At 44.4% G+C, this 18,293-nt stretch overlaps 5 protein-coding genes and 2 non-coding genes across 7 annotated transcripts; 3 read left to right on the top strand and 4 right to left on the bottom strand.

Annotated features, from left to right (window-relative positions):
• Positions 1-1,866: 1,866 nt before the first annotated feature.
• On the bottom strand, positions 1,867-1,938 carry TRNAQ-UUG (transfer RNA glutamine (anticodon UUG)). Its single transcript has one exon. It is a non-coding gene; the product is annotated as a tRNA-Gln (tRNA).
• Positions 1,939-4,823: 2,885 nt separating this feature from the next.
• On the top strand, positions 4,824-4,896 carry TRNAM-CAU (transfer RNA methionine (anticodon CAU)). The gene has a single exon. It is a non-coding gene; the product is annotated as a tRNA-Met (tRNA).
• A 3,205-nt stretch (positions 4,897-8,101) lies between these two features.
• Positions 8,102-8,583, bottom strand: LOC109576643 (histone H2B type 1-C/E/F/G/I). Its single transcript, XM_019985303.2, has one exon. It carries the CDS (start codon positions 8,538-8,540, stop codon positions 8,160-8,162), a length of 381 nt encoding a protein of 126 aa, XP_019840862.1. The 5' UTR covers positions 8,541-8,583; the 3' UTR covers positions 8,102-8,159.
• A 216-nt stretch (positions 8,584-8,799) lies between these two features.
• Positions 8,800-9,284, top strand: LOC109576638 (histone H2A type 1-J). Its single transcript, XM_019985299.2, has one exon. It carries the CDS (start codon positions 8,847-8,849, stop codon positions 9,231-9,233), a length of 387 nt encoding a protein of 128 aa, XP_019840858.2. The 5' UTR covers positions 8,800-8,846; the 3' UTR covers positions 9,234-9,284.
• Positions 9,285-11,301: 2,017 nt separating this feature from the next.
• On the bottom strand, positions 11,302-11,903 carry LOC109576632 (histone H3.1). The gene has a single exon (XM_019985292.2). It carries the CDS (start codon positions 11,878-11,880, stop codon positions 11,470-11,472), a length of 411 nt encoding a protein of 136 aa, XP_019840851.2. The 5' UTR covers positions 11,881-11,903; the 3' UTR covers positions 11,302-11,469.
• Positions 11,904-14,605: 2,702 nt separating this feature from the next.
• H2AC13 (H2A clustered histone 13) lies at positions 14,606-15,115 on the bottom strand. Its single transcript, XM_019985295.2, has one exon. It carries the CDS (start codon positions 15,072-15,074, stop codon positions 14,682-14,684), a length of 393 nt encoding a protein of 130 aa, XP_019840854.2. The 5' UTR covers positions 15,075-15,115; the 3' UTR covers positions 14,606-14,681.
• Positions 15,116-15,337: 222 nt separating this feature from the next.
• On the top strand, positions 15,338-17,141 carry LOC109576641 (histone H2B type 1-C/E/F/G/I). The gene has a single exon (XM_070777546.1). The coding sequence runs from the start codon at positions 15,381-15,383 to the stop codon at positions 15,759-15,761; it is 381 nt and encodes a 126-aa protein (XP_070633647.1). The 5' UTR covers positions 15,338-15,380; the 3' UTR covers positions 15,762-17,141.
• Positions 17,142-18,293: the final 1,152 nt, after the last annotated feature.

The raw sequence follows: 18,293 nt of genomic DNA, 5'->3' as shown, positions 1-18,293 counted from the left end.
TGCAGTGTTCAGAGGCTAAAGTCTCCTTCCTGCACCCCCAGCAAGGGAAAAAGAACGCCTTCAGATTAAATCCTCACTTTCTATGCAGCGTTCAAAAATCTTCAACTGGATGACAAATGTGTAATTAGCTCTTTTCAGAGGCTAGGCCCATGGCAGGCACCAGCCTCCCCCTAGCCAATAGATAACCACAAGCAGGCACATTCAGACTTTAGAATGACAGGGCAAGCATGTAGTCAAAAGAGACTTTCTTTTCAAATTCTCATTCAAAAGTGCAAAATTCAGTGCTCTTATTACATATCCTTCCTCAACTCCAAATTGAGCTATTGCTGTGGCCTCATTAAGACAAAGTCATGGTTGACATTCACCTTCAGGGAAGTTTCTGCTCCAGTCCTGGGCAAAGTCTGGTTCTCAGAGTTTACTGTAGACTTGGGATCATTGAAGGAAAAGAGTGAGAAGAAATTTGGGAAAAAGCAGAGCAGAATGTTTTGTAACCAAACATGGACACAAGCTACCCTGGGTTCTGGGATGAAACTTTATGCACTCAGCAAGTTTTTCTTTTCTCTTTAATTTATTTTTTTGTTTCTTTTGGCCACGTATCTTACAGGATCTCAGTTCCCCAACCAAGGATAGCTTGGAATTCTAACCACTAGGCAGCCTGGGAACTCTGCACTCAATATTTTTAAACTCCTAACAGGAGCCAGGGATTGTGGGACTGAGAAGTGAAAGGTGAACAAAGCCACAGTACTGGTCTCTCCCCTAGGATATCCTCTGTCTAGAGCAGCAGTGGGGGAGTTATTCAACAAGTAATTAAAACGTGAGATGGTAGGAGAAGGGGACATTTGGGTGCTGAGGAAACACAGATGGAGCACGCGAGCCTAGACAAGGGAGCCGATGAAGGCCTGGGTAAGAAGTGCTGAAAGGTCTAAGTTAATATTTGAGGAATGAATAGAGAATCAGAACTGGGGGCAAAATGGAGGGCAAAAACGTTTTGCTGTTAGTAAATACGGAAAGGAAAAGAAGATGGTAGAAATAATTGTATCATAGCTTGTGACTAGAAGATATTTTGGAGGGACGAGTGTAACAGGAACGGTGACAAACGAGGTTGGAGGTGTGGCCAGGTTAGGTTAGGTTTCAACAGTCATGAAAATGTGGGGAGCTGCCCCCAGCAAAGTGGAAATAACTTGTCCTGTACTGGAATTCTCAAAGGTGATAGCAAGGGCTGCTCACTCATGGGTTGCTACCCACAGTTTGAAGAACAGTCCCACAAGATCAACTTTGTGCAGAGGTATTCCTAGCATGTCTAAGAATTGAAGGAATTTGCAGTTATAACGGGAAGAGGTGGCCTGAAAGTGTTAAGGGCGCGGACTGCTAGTCCATCTATCGTGCTCTGCTCCTGTAGGCTCAGATGCCTCCTCTGAGCGCCCTCTGTGAAAAGCCCAGCCGCGAGAGAGAACAGAAACGCTCCGTGTTTATCGCCTTCTAATCACAAATTTATCACCTCTCAGTTTAGACTTCCTTTTCCAGTTTTAGGATAAAGTGGCCATTCTTTTAAAACAAAGTTCTTTTGCCTGCTCACACAGATTTCTTTCTAGGAATAAAGCAAAGGGAGACAGCGGAGAGACGGCGCCTCCGCATCCGGACCTGGGCAGACCTGGGCACGGGTTACAGGACGGGCGGCTTCTCCTGGGAGTGCTGGATTCTGAACACAGCTTCGCTCAGCAGCCGGTGGGCTCCGACTTCCCATCAGAGAAGACTCTGTTACTATTGCTCGTTAAGACTGACGTGTGGTGGGTTGGATTACAAGAGAAAAGGGGAAACGCTGGGACGAGATTGCAGAAGTAAAATGGAATATGGGAACAACCAGGAAGGTCCCACCGAGATTTGAACTCGGATCGCTGGATTCAAAGTCCAGAGTGCTAACCATTACACCATGGGGCCCACAAGGGAAGCTTTTGAAAAAGTATCTCTTGTGGCAAATATTCATCTTTGAGGCACTAGATGCCAATTACCAAAATTTAAGCAACGTGACCCCCACCCCCAACCCTCCAACAAAATTGTACCTTCTGGAGGGGTAATTTTGAAAATGTGTGGGTGTTTTGGTTGTCTCACATGGCTTAGTGGCACAACTGGTTTTCAGGTCAGGGCCAGATGCTGGAAGTCCAGTGATACTCAGGACATTCCTATCCAAGAATTATCCTTAGAACAGCATGACTTTTGTAAAACATTTTCATCTGGATTTTCAAGGATCTTTTCTAAGGGTGAAGTCCCTGCTTCCACCTTTGTACCCTCTCACTTAATCATCTTCTCATATACAACTGGCAGTGCTGTGTGGGACCTTGTTAGGATTATGACTTTTATTCTGAGATAGGATGTCACAACTTCTGGTTAGGTGTTCTGGGGCACTCCTCTTTGGAATGTATGAGATGTCTGATCATTCTGAAGCCACCACACAGTTAGGGAGCCAGATTACATAAAAGTGCTCAGGCTGGGAATTCCCTGGTCATCCAGTGGGACTCTGCACTTCCATCCATGTGCAACCAGATTGGCTCCCTGGTCAGGGAAAAAGATCCTCCAGGTCAGTGGCCAAAAAAAGAAAAGTTCTCTGAATGTTAGTCCTAGCCCACAGCCAGTGTCAATTGCCAGACAAATGAGTGAAGATGCTTTTAGATAATTCTAGCCCTCAGCAGTTGTCCTGTAAATGACAAGTCAATGATCTTCTGCCTAAAGCCCCAGACATTTTAGAGCTGATAGCCATTGCAGCTGTGCTCTGACCTAATTCCTGACCACAGACTCCATGAAGATTAATAAAATGCTTTGTGCCATCAAGTTTGGGCTGTTTAGCATGCAGGAACAGTAACCTGAACAGGTCTAGAAACAGGAATTTTCTTGACCTAATCTTAGTTTTGCTCAATGAGAGTGTTCCCAATATTTTGCCACCATAAGTAATGTGAACATCAGTGTCTTTCTATGGGCCAATTTGTTTGTCATATATTTTCAAAATTAATGTTTTTTCACAAAATTGGCAGGCTTGTGTGGGGTCTTGTGAGAGTGGGATGATTAAAGATAAGAAAACTCCCCTCTTTAAATAACCATCTAAGTGCTATGTCCTTTCATTATATTAAGCTGTAAAGAGACATTGGTTGGCATGTCATTGACTCAGTGTACATTCTAGGCTCTGGGCTTGGTGCTGGGGTATGGCTGAGAATAAGACTCCTTTGGTAGAACCCACCTCTTCAGGAATGGTTTTATAACAATTTTATTGTTTGTTTTTCTGGATGTAGATCTTAACAGAGATGGAGTGATCTTCTCTTGCTTTGCAGGGCATTTTTTTCAGCAGCTATCTAGAAAACTTGCAGGTTGTTGAGGCTCCATGCAGAAATTAAGTTGAACAAAGATAAAAAGATGAGAAGTTGAAACTTCTCATCCCATGGCTCCCTCTGCTCCAGCCACAGCAGCCTTTGGCAGTTCCCAAAACACACTAAGTAGGAGCCTGATTTGGGTACTTGTTCCTTTTGCCTGCAACAGATTCCCCCAGGTAGTGACTCACCACTTTATGCCAATGACTCCTCTGTGAGGCCTTGTCCAAGTGCCTTCCTTAAAATTACCTTTCTCAACGTCCTCTTTCCTTTCTTTATTTTTATCCACATCACCCATTAAGGAGCTGATATATTAAGAATTTCATTTATTTATTAATTATCTGGCTGTAAAAAGTGACCTAATGTGTTGTCAGATTCCTTTTCTCCTGTCCAATATGAAATTCTGTGCCAGTATTTGAAACTACTGTCTGTTCTCAGCTAATAAAAATGTGGGAGTGTCACTTGATTTGTAAGACAGGTCCATGACCAAAAATTAGACCTTTATTGCAGCGTACTTAAATACAGATCAATGCAGTTTGCAATTCTGATTCCCTGGTTGCAAAGGTAAGAATGTTGTGTTTGTCATCTCTTTTTAACTGGCTAAGAAAAGGACTACTAGTTCCCCTAATGGATTAGTGGTACTTTCTCTGTCTCCATCATGCTCAGAAAAACAAAGAAACATCTATGACTGATAGATAATTTAACAAATAATGTGAGAGTCTGCTTCATTTAAATGACCACACAATGTTAACCTGGCATCTAGAATCATGACTATTTCAGAATCTTATTTGATAAACTCTTCACGGTTCATACCTAGAGGTTTTATACTGAAGTCCTATCATTGTTTTGCCAAGTGTGCTCATGATACAGAATGAAGCCCTTTGTGTAACATTCAGACTGCTTGCTCAACCCTTTGCACTGCTCCCTTTTGCCCACTCCTGTAGACGTTAATCCCACCAACATTCCCAGTGCCTTGAATGTGACAACTGTGTTCTTACTTCATCTGCCCAGAATGCTTTTTGTACACCACTCCCCTCTGCTGGTAACTATTATTTATTTTTTGCTCCTTGGGTTTTCCACATACATCTCTACTGAAGCATTTATTATCTTATTATTTCATTTGTTTGTTTATGGACAATGTGCACATATGACTAAAAATTAAAAGTGCGTAAAAACATCACAATCAAAAAAGATTTTCTATCCATCCCTGCTCCTAGGCTATCCAGCATCCTTTCTGCAAAAATAACCAATAGTAGCAATTTGTGTAGTAGTCTTCTGGAGATATTTTAGATTATACAAACCCATGTATACAAAAATCTACTGCACATTATCCTGTATGTTGCTTTTGGCCCTTGACAGTAAATCATGGAGATCATCACCTATCAATACTTGAGGAAACCACATAGTAGTTACAAATACGGATTCTGAAGCTAGACTACTTCGGAATAGAAATAAGCACAGGTATCTGCCTCCTTAGCGCAGTAGGCAGCGCGTCAGTCTCATAATCTGAAGGTCCTGAGTTCGAACCTCAGAGGGGGCAGCTCTTTTTAAGACTTCTCGGAAGACTCGAGGCTCACTCTTTGAGTTTGGAAGATCTCCTGGAGAAGGAAATGGCAACTCACTCCAGTATTCTTGCCTGGAAATTTTCACGTACAGGGAGCCTGCTGGACCACAGTTTACGGGGTCGCTAAGAGTCGGGCACGACTGTTACTAGCTGTACATTTACAGGTAAGTTTCTCATCATCTCTGGACCTGTATTTTATAATCTATAAAACAAGTATAAACTAATTTAACTCAAAATATTGTTATAAAGAATAAGTGATTTAATGTATACAAGGACATTTTGGGATTTCCTCTATGGCTCAGCAGGTAAAGAATCCGCCTGCAATGCAGGAGACACAGGAGACGGTGGGTTTGATCCCTGGGTGGGAAGATCCCCTGAAGAAGGAAATGGCAACCTGTTCCAGTATTCTTGCCTGAAAAGTCCCATGGACAGAGGAATTTGGTGGGCTACAGTTCAAAGGGTCGCAGAGTCGGTCACGGCAAAGCACACAAGGAAAGTTTTAGGACATTATCTCCCAATGTCTAAGCAGTAAATATTGCTACTAATATTATGCAAAAGAGCCTTCAGATTTGTTTTTACCTGCAGGTAGAATGATATACTGTAATGTTCTATTTTATTGTTCACCATTCAGATTATTTCTAGTCTTTGGTTTTACAAACTGGGCTGCTTGGAAAACTCTGTAACATACCATTTTTCACATTTTCAAAAATGTTAAATTCCTAGAAATGAGGTTGTTGGGAGTATATGTGTGTTTTTAAATACGCTGGATACCGCCCACTTTTCCTGTATGAAAGTTCTCCCAGTTTTCAAGGCCACCAGCAGTGACTGAGAATTAAGTTCAAGAACAGCCTTATTCGGAATTTTCCATTCCTATCCCAGCATACAGTGACTATCCTGTAGTGAATAGTAGATGCTGAATAATATTTACTAGTTAACTGGATGAAAGGATGGTTTAGGAAATACAGTTGGGTTTTGGTGGCAGCAAGAACACTTAAAATCCCTTTGGCATTAAATCCCATTTAAATGTTTAAAATTGTTTGCTATTATTCATTGAAGATTATTAGAAGACAGAATAGAAATAGTTAACTTCTACTGATCACTTTGAGCAGTTTTATAGAGATTTCTTTTAGAACATGGAAAGCGCGGTAAAAGAAAAAAGCATTATTGAAAGTTTGTTAATACTGTAAAGCAACAGGGCAACAGGGTGTGTGTGTGCGGGGGGGGGGGGGGGTGTTAATAATAGAAAATTAGCTAGAGTCCCACTGATTTACCGGCTTTCCAGTAGAAAAAAATGCTTTATTAATTAAAGTCTTCTTATTTATTATCTCATGTCATTCTGATACATATGCAAAAATACCGGAGAGAAAAGGACAAAAGAACATTGAGTGACCAAGAGCTACTAAACTCCCTCTAAATTTATCATCGCAATTTTTGAGTTATTTCCATTTTACAGAGGAAAGGTCTGGTGATCCATACCTTACATAGCCTATGGCAAGACACAGTCAAGAAGTGGCCTAGTTGGTCTAAGAATATAGCACAGTACTCAAAACATGGCTAATGCCCAATAACTTTGAATACATGAAGTCATGCTGTAGGAGTGACTGATAAAAACAAAGTCCTGTTTCAGAGCTTTACTGTCACTTTGCTTTCAGACGTGGCGATTATGACCTAAGACAGGCAGTGGATCCTACTGCTAAGAGCATGGACTTTAAACTTGGCTGCCTAAATCCCATTCACCTAAAATTTTGTGGGGACCTTTGGTAAATTACTTGTGTTTTGCCTTGAGATGATGGAGATGATGACACTACCTACTCCGTAGAACTGTCCTCACAATCTAGCATACATTGTTAGCACACTGTAATATGCCACATTGCACATGGTGTGTTTGCGAACAGTGCCTTCCACAGAGTGGAATACTCAGAGTGGTTAAATTTTTCCATGGCCACAGAGCAAGTGGTGGAGCTGGGGCCAGAAGTTAGTCCTTCCGTTCCTAATCCAATTCAGGCTGAGAGCTTCACTACATCTTGTGTCTACATCTGCAGTTAGGCAAGTAGCAACTGGAGATCCACGTTCACTGGTCAATCTCCTTTTCGTGCCCAATACATCTCAATCCACAGGATCCTTTCTTCCTTCCACGGGTACCATACCGTCAGCCTCACCTTATCCAAGAGAACTCTGCTACTTCGGGAGCAGCCTCGGCTGGTATCTCCTCCTCCGCCTTTGTTTGAAACAAGGAAGCGGGAGAAACGAGAACTGCTAATCTGTCCCGCCGAATTTCTCTGTTTTCAATTTGGTCCGAAAAATTCAGCTAAACACCTGGCTTCCCCCCTCCCTTTGAAAGTACATCTCCGCCACCCCCACCCCACTTTTGTCTTTAGAACTTCGATTTATCTGTACTCTCAACATGTTAAGACAGTGGCAAGGCGGGGAGGGACTATAAATTACGGTAAGCCACAGTAAGTTCCTGTGTGCCAACATTCAGGGCATCACCATGCCCGCCACCGGCGCCTGGCCCGCAGAGGTGGTCAAGGCATCTTTGATCTCGGCTACAGAGAGACCCGCGGGGTGCTGAAATCTTATTTAAAAAAGTGAACATGACCCCAAAACCTATACCCAACACGCTAAGGGCAAGAGGGTCACCGCTGTGGACGTTACTCTCTAGCACCCTCTGGCTTCAGTGGCTGATTCCAACTTGTATTTCCATTCTCACTTGTAAAAGTTCGTCTCCAGGGGTATGTACATTTTAAGGAGTTAGAAAGCAATTCAGATCACGTTGTGTAGCTGTAAGATATGTTCCTTAGATCCTGCATTCTGACCTGCAGTATGACAAAGATCTGGAGTTCCCGTGTATGCAAAAATGGCCCCCATTCAGTGCTCCCAAGCTCCCAGAAACATTAATAGAACATAAACTGCAAGTATTTGAATCTGGGGCTTCCTGAGAAGCTACTATTAAAAAATGTGTTAGGAAATCAGTAAATGTTTCGTGGTTTCCTGGAGTTCTCCAGCGTCTGAACTGTTGCCCTCGAGATTTTTAGGTATTGTGGCTATCCAGTATAAACATAAGGGGAGGCATCAGATGAACCTGGTTTTCATAACAGAACTACGCTTTTAAAAACGCTACTCAAGGGATAGTACCCCACTCCCACTGAACTGACGGGAAAGGCGCACCGGCTCTTTTCTAGAAAATGTTGAGTGGCTCTGAAAAGAGCCTTTGGGTTCCACGAGGCCTGTAAAGACGTTTACTTGGAGCTGGTGTATTTGGTGACGGCCTTGGTGCCCTCGGACACGGCGTGCTTGGCCAGCTCCCCGGGCAGCAGCAGGCGCACGGCCGTCTGGATCTCCCTGGATGTGATGGTCGAACGCTTGTTGTAATGCGCCAGGCGCGACGCCTCGCCAGCGATGCGCTCGAAGATATCGTTGACGAAGGAGTTCATGATTCCCATGGCCTTGGACGAGATGCCGGTGTCCGGGTGGACCTGCTTCAGCACCTTGTACACGTACACGGAGTAGCTCTCCTTGCGGCTGCGCTTGCGCTTCTTGCCGTCCTTCTTCTGCGCCTTGGTCACCGCCTTCTTAGAACCCTTCTTCGGGGCAGGAGCGGACTTCGCTGGCTCAGGCATGGTGAAGTACTGCGGTCACAGAACCACTGAAGAAGAGGAAGCCGAAAGGCACCTTTTTAAGGACAAGGGTTTATGCAAATGAAGTGCAGTAGAGATTTCTGGTGATTGGTGCGTCTTCTGTGTGACATCACAGCTCAGCTTCGCCCAATCAAGGTAGGCATCCTGCATAGTCGCATTTCCATTGGTCTAAACAAAAGTAAAACGGTAGCCAATCGTACCGCTTTCTTTTCGCGCCCAGCGAGGGTTATAAACTTTCCGTTTCTGGGTTCGCCTCTCATTCTCCACGGTGACCGTTGATCTTGAATCATGTCTGGACGTGGCAAACAAGGCGGCAAGGCTCGCGCCAAGGCCAAGACTCGCTCTTCGCGGGCAGGACTCCAGTTCCCCGTGGGTCGAGTGCACCGCCTTCTCCGCAAGGGTAACTACGCCGAGCGGGTCGGGGCCGGGGCCCCGGTGTACCTGGCGGCGGTGCTGGAGTACCTGACGGCCGAGATCCTGGAGCTGGCGGGCAATGCGGCCCGGGACAACAAGAAGACGCGCATCATCCCGCGTCACCTGCAGCTGGCCATCCGCAACGACGAGGAGCTCAACAAGCTGCTGGGCAAAGTCACCATCGCCCAGGGTGGTGTCCTGCCCAACATCCAGGCGGTGCTGCTGCCCAAGAAGACTGAGAGCCACCACAAGACTAAGTAAAGAACCAAGATTGGAAACAACGAAATAAACGGCTCTTTTCAGAGCCACTTCCATGATCAGGGAAAAGAGTAGCACAATTTATGGTACCTGAAACTTAAATACTCTTTGTTACAGTACTGAGACTTGCAACTTAATGCTCTGGTTGTGTAGGGTATGTTCTAGTCTATATTTCAGAGTTAGTATTTAGGGGCAGTTGCGAACAAGAGAACATTTGTGTTAGACTAAGTTTCAAACTTACTGATAAGTTTTGGTTACCTATAACCAGAGGTCCCCATGAGGAAATTAAGCATGTGGTGTGAATTTTCATTTCCTAAGTCGCATGTTGGAGAAAGCCCATCAATGGTTTTCTGTGAAAGATACGCAGAAGCCATTGGGGTGACTGTAGGAAGATAGACTTGCAAAAGTATTCATATCGTTACCCGGACTGGAAAAATTAAGAACAAACCGGACAATACAAACTGGGTTGTAACAAAAGTACAAGATTTTGGTAGTCAGGCCTGGCAAGGTCCTCTAATTCCAGAATGAGACATGTTTGGAACATGTATGCCATTTAGCATTTTGGCCTTTTCAAGGATTGCAGACACAAAGACTTCCTATTATTAAATGTTAAAGCACTTGTTTTCAACAAATGCCACACACCTAGGTACCATACGTTGATACATTAATGAGACACTGCCTGTTCTAAAAGAAATCTAATGAGAAACGAAATAAAGTACAACGTAGCAAGAGGAGTACGCAAAGAATGCAAAAGGAGCATAGAGGAGACAGAAATAACACTTGGTCTGAGGATTAAAGCAAATTGGGAAATAGAGGAAAGCATAGGGATTTCAGCAGAAAATTAGTCACCAGACTCGTGGCTTGTATGTGCAGGCAAATGACCAAAAGTTCGCTATTGGAAAATAAAGCAGAGGGGCCACAAGAGAGGAGTCAGAGGGATGGATCTCTAGGACGTTCCTTTGGTTCTAAATCCTCCATATATCTTGTATGTCAGTCGTGTCCGACTCTGCCACCCTATGAACTGTAGGCCGACTTCCAAATCTTTATGTCCATCCCAGACTTAATTCAAGTTCAGACATACATATTCATCTACTTTATGATATTCCTTTTTTTTTTTTAACTTTCTTATACACTTATAGTGGAGAAGGCAATGGTACCCCACTCCAGTACTCTTGCCTGGAAAATCCCATGGATGGAGGAGCCTGGTAGGCTGCAGTCCATGGGGTCGCTAAGAGTCGGACACGACTGAGCGACTTCACTTTCACTTTCATGCATTGGAGAAGGAAATGGCAACCCACTCCAGTGTTCTTGCCTGGAGAATCCCAGGGACGGGGGAGCCTGGTGGGCTGCCGTCTGTGGGTCGCACAGACTCGGACACCACTGGAGCGACTTAGCAGCAGCATACTCATAGATCTCTGGGAAATTAAAAATGTATATCCCAGATTTATCATCATCCTTACTCCCCCAGTGATTCTTACAGGCATCACCATCTACCCATTAACATGAACGAAAATAGTCTGGTGTCTGAGTATTTTTATCAGCCATTACGGGCTAGAGTCCATGGGGTCGCAAAGTCGGCAACGACTGAATACACACGTACGCACACACTATGGGATGATTGAACTTTAAATTCCGGAAAAGTTTAGGTGGAAGGAAAACAAATGGAGTTTCGAGACCTGGAATATTTGTGTCCACACGTAACTAGAAATATCCACATAACTAGGGCTACTAACTTCCCCTGAAAGGAATCTTCAAATGAAAACTGATAAATTAAGAATAACAACTGCGTATATTGAAGCGAGGGTGCCCTACCCAGCCAGCAGAAAGGCCATCTGTCCTGGGCCCCTCTTGACTTGGTATCTGTTCCCGAACCCAGAAGGCTTGGCTTACACACTCAAAAATTTACACTGATTAAAAGCTGGCCTTACACGTGCCTGGGACTGGGGGAAGGAGGGAGCATTAATACTTTGGATCAAACATCTCCCTTTCCATATAAAGGCTGATTCCGGGGAAGGGAGACTTTCAATACTTCCCTCTTAAGGTGCATAATGTTGGCATCACCCCAAATTCCACGTGGTAATCATAGGTCCTACGTTTCACAACGCCACTCAGAAACACTAGTGTAACACTTTCTGCCACAAGGGATACCAGGAGTAAACAGCAAGGTAACAGTCCTTTTTCATTGTCTATGTGGGCGGCTCTGAAAAGAGCCTTTGGGGTTGAGGAAAAACGGCCAGGCTCACGCCCTCTCCCCGCGGATGCGGCGAGCAAGCTGGATGTCCTTGGGCATGATGGTGACGCGCTTGGCGTGGATGGCGCAGAGATTGGTGTCCTCGAAGAGGCCCACCAGGTAGGCCTCGCACGCCTCCTGCAGCGCCATCACCGCCGAGCTCTGAAAGCGCAGGTCGGTCTTGAAGTCCTGAGCGATCTCGCGCACCAGCCGCTGGAACGGCAGCTTGCGAATCAGTAGCTCAGTGGACTTCTGGTAACGGCGGATCTCGCGCAGAGCTACCGTGCCGGGCCGATAGCGGTGCGGCTTCTTCACGCCGCCGGTGGCCGGCGCGCTCTTCCGAGCCGCCTTGGTGGCGAGCTGCTTGCGCGGCGCCTTGCCACCCGTGGACTTCCGAGCAGTCTGCTTGGTACGAGCCATAGTGTCAGCAGGTTTAAAGAACGCCGCCTAGACACATATTTATAGAGCGAGTCAGAAGCTGATTGGACAAAAGGCGACCAGGACTGTCCAATCGGTAATCGGACTGACTCAAGTCAGTTCAGCTCCTACACAGTCGTGTCCGACTCTGCGACCCCATGGACTGCAGCACGCCAGGCTTCCCTATCTAGCACCAACTCCCGGAACTTGCTCAAACTTATGTCCATCGAGTTGGTGATGCCGACGCGAACTTTTCGATTGTTGCCCAAAGCCCCTGACCTCAATTTTTTTCTCAATTTTTCCCGTACAATTGTTTGCTATATAATAGCATTTTTCAGAAGAAATAAATACACACTACATGAGAAACATAGACTACAATCCATGGGGTCGCAAAGAGTCAGACACGACTGAGCGACTTCACTTTCACTTTTCACTTTCATGCATTGGAAAAGGAAATGGCAACCCACTCCAGTATTCTTGCCTGGAGAATCCCAGGAACTGGAGCCTGGTGGGCGGCCGTCTATGGGGTCACACAGAGTCGGACACAACTGATGTGACTTAGCAGGAGCAGCTGCAGCAACTATATTAGAATAAAATAAAAAACAGGAGACATTCTTTTAGATAGTATTTCAACCCAGTATATCTAAAATTTTCATTTCAACATGTAATCAATTGTTAGATATTTCACATTCTTTTTAAATTTTGCACTAACCATTCAAAATACAGTGTACACATATAACATGTCCACCACTTCCTTTTTCAGGTTAGCCACATGTCTATTGCCCAGGGCCACTGGTTTTTACCATATTGACAATGAATGCAGCTCTATACCATCACCCCTCATCTTTCCTCTAAACACAAATTTTAAGAACTGTAAAATTTTTTTTCAGGAAAAACAATTTGATTTGCATGTGAGGAATTCAAGTTATTACTTCATAAAGAAACGCATCCTTGCATGAACTTCTTTTCGAACAATTCCCTTGCAACATAATTGATTTTTCTGTTTTAGGAATGTAATTCCTTTGTTTTTAAAGAATCTAAATCCCCTCCAATAATGTATATTTACCACACATCCCATGAGTTTGCATCTATAATAGTTCCTTGCATGCATGTGCGATACTCAGTCACTAAGTTGTGTCTGACTCTTTGCGACCCCAGGCACTGTAGTCTGCTCAGCACCTCTGTCCATGGAATTCTCCACGCATGCTGGAGCAGATTTCCATTTCCTTCTCCAGGGGATCTTCCCCAGCTGGGGATCGAACCCTCCGTCTCCTGCATTAGCAGGCGGATTCTTCCTCACTGAGCCACCTGGGAAGCCACTGGCAGAAACTTGGGATAAGCTCCTTGCCTGACATCTGAATTTTTCTGATCATCTCCCTCCCCTCAGAGCCTAGAAGTTACCTGCCAAGATTTTTTTCTTCTTGAAAGTAAGTGGAAAATTATCTAATTCCATTAGTACATCAAGATCTTTAACACAATTGAAAGACCAAGAAGGTGGTATTTTAACAGTAGAATTTAGCATTTTCATCCTGAAACGTATGGCCATTACCTCATATCGACACCTCAATTTGTGTGGATGGGTCCAAGGGAGCTAGGAAAATACTTGAGAACACAATAATAAACAAATGGTTATACTTAACAGGTACCTCAGCTAATTTTTCCGATAAAAGACCTGAAGATTTAAAATGTCCGTATTCAACGATGTAAAACAACGTACACTGACGTGAAATTAGCGATGCCGAAAGCTCAGCTTCTCTGTACATCAGTTTAGAACTGAATCTCGGAGACAGTTTTGGGTGAAGTAGAAAAGTTTTGTTCCTTTGCCAGGCAAAAGGAGACAAAACGGCCTCTTGTCTCAAAGTGAAGTGAAGTCTCTCGATCGTGTCCGACTCTTTGCGACCCCATGGACTGTAGCCTACCAGGCTCCTCCATCCATGGGATTTTCCAGGCAAGAATACTGGAATGGGTTGCCATTTCCTTCTCCAGATCTTCCGGATCCAGGGGTTGAACCTGGGTCTCCCGCATTGTAGGCAGACGCTTTACCGTCTGAGCCACCAGGTAAACTTGTCTCAAAAAACCGTCCCAACCTGGGAAGATTTGAAAAAGAGTTTTATACTTCTCAAGGGCGTGGTTGCTGACAAGGTTAGGGTGTATGCAGGATTATCAGTTGGTCAGGTCTCCTAATCTTGATGACTTTCTCTGATCTCTTCAATCTTGCCTCATGTGGTTTCTAGTCTGCTCCTGAGAGTAGCAACTGTTCAAATCTGCTATTTGGAACTCAGGGAAGGTCAAGGCTAGTCTTGCCTACAAGAAACGGGGAGAAAGGGCCCCCATGTTTGGGAGTCCCACAAGGCCCCACTGTTTCAGTAGGTCTTTTTCAGAAAACTAACGCCTCCAATAATTGCCTTTGGCCTAAGGCACAGGTTTGATTTGATCCCTGGACACACGTAATCTTTAATTACTAAAACCCGGAAAACCAAAGGGCCTTAAAACTGCCACAGAAAGGAATAGACCTTTCATAACGTTTGTGCTTCCCAACTCATAATTGGCACAGGGTGGCAATATTTAGTGAGTAAATAAATCCTCGTATCTGTTCATGGGTAAGTTTATAGACTACATGACACACTTTAAAAGGGACTGTCTTCTAAGCTTCAAGGTTGGCATAATACACGCTTACTTTAAACTATCATCTAGTATGTAAACTTTAGTACTTAGTGCTCAGTTCTTCCAAGGGCTTTTAAGTGGCTCTGAAAAGAGCCTTTGGTTTGATTGAGACCTAAACTGGTGCGAAGTAATCCAGACTTCTATTTGCCTTTCGCCTTATGGTGGCTCTCAGTCTTCTTGGGCAGCAGCACCGCCTGGATGTTGGGCAGGACACCACCCTGGGCGATGGTGACTTTACCCAGCAGCTTGTTGAGCTCCTCGTCGTTGCGGATGGCCAGCTGCAGGTGACGAGGGATGATGCGCGTCTTCTTGTTGTCCCGGGCCGCGTTGCCCGCCAGCTCCAGGATCTCGGCCGTCAGGTACTCCAGCACCGCCGCCAGGTACACCGGGGCCCCGGCCCCGACCCGCTCGGCGTAGTTACCCTTGCGGAGAAGGCGGTGCACTCGACCCACGGGGAACTGGAGTCCTGCCCGCGAAGAGCGAGTCTTGGCCTTGGCGCGAGCCTTGCCGCCTTGTTTGCCACGTCCAGACATGATTCAAGATCAACGGTCACCGTGGAGAATGAGAGGCGAACCCAGAAACGGAAAGTTTATAACCCTCGCTGGGCGCGAAAAGAAAGCGGTACGATTGGCTACCGTTTTACTTTTGTTTAGACCAATGGAAATGCGACTATGCAGGATGCCTACCTTGATTGGGCGAAGCTGAGCTGTGATGTCACACAGAAGACGCACCAATCACCAGAAATCTCTACTGCACTTCATTTGCATAAACCCTTGTCCTTAAAAAGGTGCCTTTCGGCTTCCTCTTCTTCAGTGGTTCTGTGACCGCAGTACTTCACCATGCCTGAGCCAGCGAAGTCCGCTCCTGCCCCGAAGAAGGGTTCTAAGAAGGCGGTGACCAAGGCGCAGAAGAAGGACGGCAAGAAGCGCAAGCGCAGCCGCAAGGAGAGCTACTCCGTGTACGTGTACAAGGTGCTGAAGCAGGTCCACCCGGACACCGGCATCTCGTCCAAGGCCATGGGAATCATGAACTCCTTCGTCAACGATATCTTCGAGCGCATCGCTGGCGAGGCGTCGCGCCTGGCGCATTACAACAAGCGTTCGACCATCACATCCAGGGAGATCCAGACGGCCGTGCGCCTGCTGCTGCCCGGGGAGCTGGCCAAGCACGCCGTGTCCGAGGGCACCAAGGCCGTCACCAAATACACCAGCTCCAAGTAAACGTCTTTACAGGCCTCGTGGAACCCAAAGGCTCTTTTCAGAGCCACCTACCTTTTCTATAAAAGAGCCTGTCCACTGATAACTGTTTTGAAGTGTTAAGTTTGTGATGTTAGAGAGTTTTCTGTTTGAGAGGTTATTTTGTTTTTTGCAGTATAGTGGTTTTTTTCTTAATAAAAGGCTTAAGTTTCGCTTTCTAATTTTGTTCGCAGAAGTATTTGAAGATAACTTGTTGCAGTGTAAGTAGCCAGGGCATTACAATCATTTCTGGGCTTTTCTGTGATCTTAGAGTTAAGGTCTTCCAATTAAGCTATCTGGCATCTGTCTTGTTCATTGCTGGCTCCAAACTCCCTGCTCGTCGTACTCTAGGCTAATGAGTCTCGAAAAATATTTAGGTTAAGGGATACTATACAGAAAGCCGCCAAACCGACATGGTGGCAGACTGTCTTAATGACCATCTTGTCGGTATCTGGACTTCAAGTTCTTTAGAACTAAAGTCAAAAAGCAGAAGAGGGAGAGGCAATAAGGAAGTAAAAAGGGCCAACTCCGGGAATGGTCAGCTTCAGGGCAGGCATGTATTTCTTGTAGCCATTCACAGTTGGGCGGTTTAAATTATCTCTCTGTGACGTGAACAAAGGCAATTTAACAGGCTGAGGGCCAGGATCCTCTGACGAAGCTCATTATACGATTATAAAAAGGAGAAGCAAATCAAAGAGACAGTTCTAACATAGAATTGGTTCCTTGCAGTATAACCAATAAGCTACACAGAGGGTAACAAGGCTAGGGGTCCCTAAGCAGAGGAAATAGACGCCAAGTGGCAGACTTTTTTTTGTCCCCCCGCTATACAAAATTAAAAGGTTTCTTGTAAATTTTGTGTTGTCATGATGACACCTGGTTCTACCTGAACTTAAACTTTTCTCAAACCTTGAGCTAACCAATGGGTTTTTTTTAATGGAAATCTTTTTCTTAAGCTGTGTTAATGAAAGATGTATTTGCCTTGGAATCTGCCTGTCTTCAAGTCGGTTCAGCCTAAGACTCAAACCTTGAATAGACCATTGCTCAACAAACCATTGTCTTACTCAAGGAAATTTTCTCTTAAGCTATGGTATTGAAACAATGTATTTGCTGGAAAGCTGCCTTTCTTTAAATTTCATGTCAATTGTTTTATGGCAGGGGATGATTCACTTTATGTCAGTGCTATCTCAAAATGCCTATTGGAAGAGGGGCCTGATGCAACTCTGTTTTGAGATGATTCTTTAATAGATATATAACTGCTTGCTAAGAGCTAGCAAGGGGGTCATTCTGTCCCTTTCTAATGCCCCCTTCTGATGTCAGAAGCTTCTTTTGTCCCTGTATACGTTAATAAAGTTTTATTTCACGTAAGCTTCAAGTGATCAAGCCTCGTCTCTGACCCCTGATCGAAATCCTCTCCTCTGGAGGTCATGAATCCCGGTGTAGCTCACGGCTCTCTTGGTTGCAACTTTTCACTACTTAGCTACTTACTGCGTTTGAAATTGAAGAGGTGGATCTAGTAGTTTTAGATATTAGATGACAAGGAGGCCTACTTCACCACCAGTGTGTCTGAGTGCTTGTTCTCCAAGCTGCAGCTGGCCCAGAATCTCATGCGTTATTAAAATCTCAACCTTTTATAGTTGGGATGTACAGTAATTTTAAGATAGAGTATTAACAGGACTTGACTTGTCATGCGACAGCATAGTTTTTAACAGTTTTCTAGGTTCTCTTCTAGATCCCTCTCTTTGCAATTTACCCCACTCTGCTCCACCACCTTCCATAAAAATACTGTAAAATGATAAGCATTGTTAAAGGTAGTAGATGGCTAAAGAGCAGTTTGAAAAATAATCCTGAGTCCTTTCTCTTGTGCCAGTTTAAGAGTGCAGAATTGGAAAACTTTATATTTCCTTCACCTCTTCAGTTCTCTTTGAAACAATGCACCTTCTCTCTGTTGGCAGGAAAGCCTGGTGCCTCTGAAAAGCCCAAAGGCGTTTTCTTTTCTTTTTTCTTGTAACATTTTGCAATGTTGAAAACATTCTAATGGAAACACACTAGGAAGGACAAATTTTCTCAGTATGTTACAGAAATTACATTAAAGATGATACTCTTAGTGGGAAATAAATCCATAAATCTTGCTAGGTGGACAGTTAATCAAAGAAAATATAATCTATCCCCAAATTAATTCTGAATGTAACAAATAGATTATTTGGGAACTGTAATACATAGAACAGAATTTTAGTAATAGTTCTAAGTATGTTAAAGGTGGCATTTCAAGAGCAGCAAAAAAATTATATTAAAAAATATTGCTGATTAAGGAATTGGTAGAGAACTGTTTTAAACTGTGCTATGGAAAATTCATAAGCAGTAATAAGCAGACATTAATAACTTGTTATTAAAAACTCAAGGGGAGTTGATTTAAATATACCAGTATAAAGAGGTTTTAGAAGGCCCTATACAGAATAGCATACATTTTCCTGGAGTCTGCGCTTTTATCTGTTCACCAAAATACCAAATTGGCTACTA

This window comes from Bos indicus, chromosome 23 (assembly GCF_029378745.1).
Source record: "Bos indicus isolate NIAB-ARS_2022 breed Sahiwal x Tharparkar chromosome 23, NIAB-ARS_B.indTharparkar_mat_pri_1.0, whole genome shotgun sequence".
In the NCBI taxonomy this organism is placed as follows: Eukaryota; Metazoa; Chordata; class Mammalia; order Artiodactyla; family Bovidae; genus Bos; species Bos indicus.
Note: the sequence above shows the minus strand (reverse complement) of the source record. Positions and strands in the feature narration are given on the sequence as shown.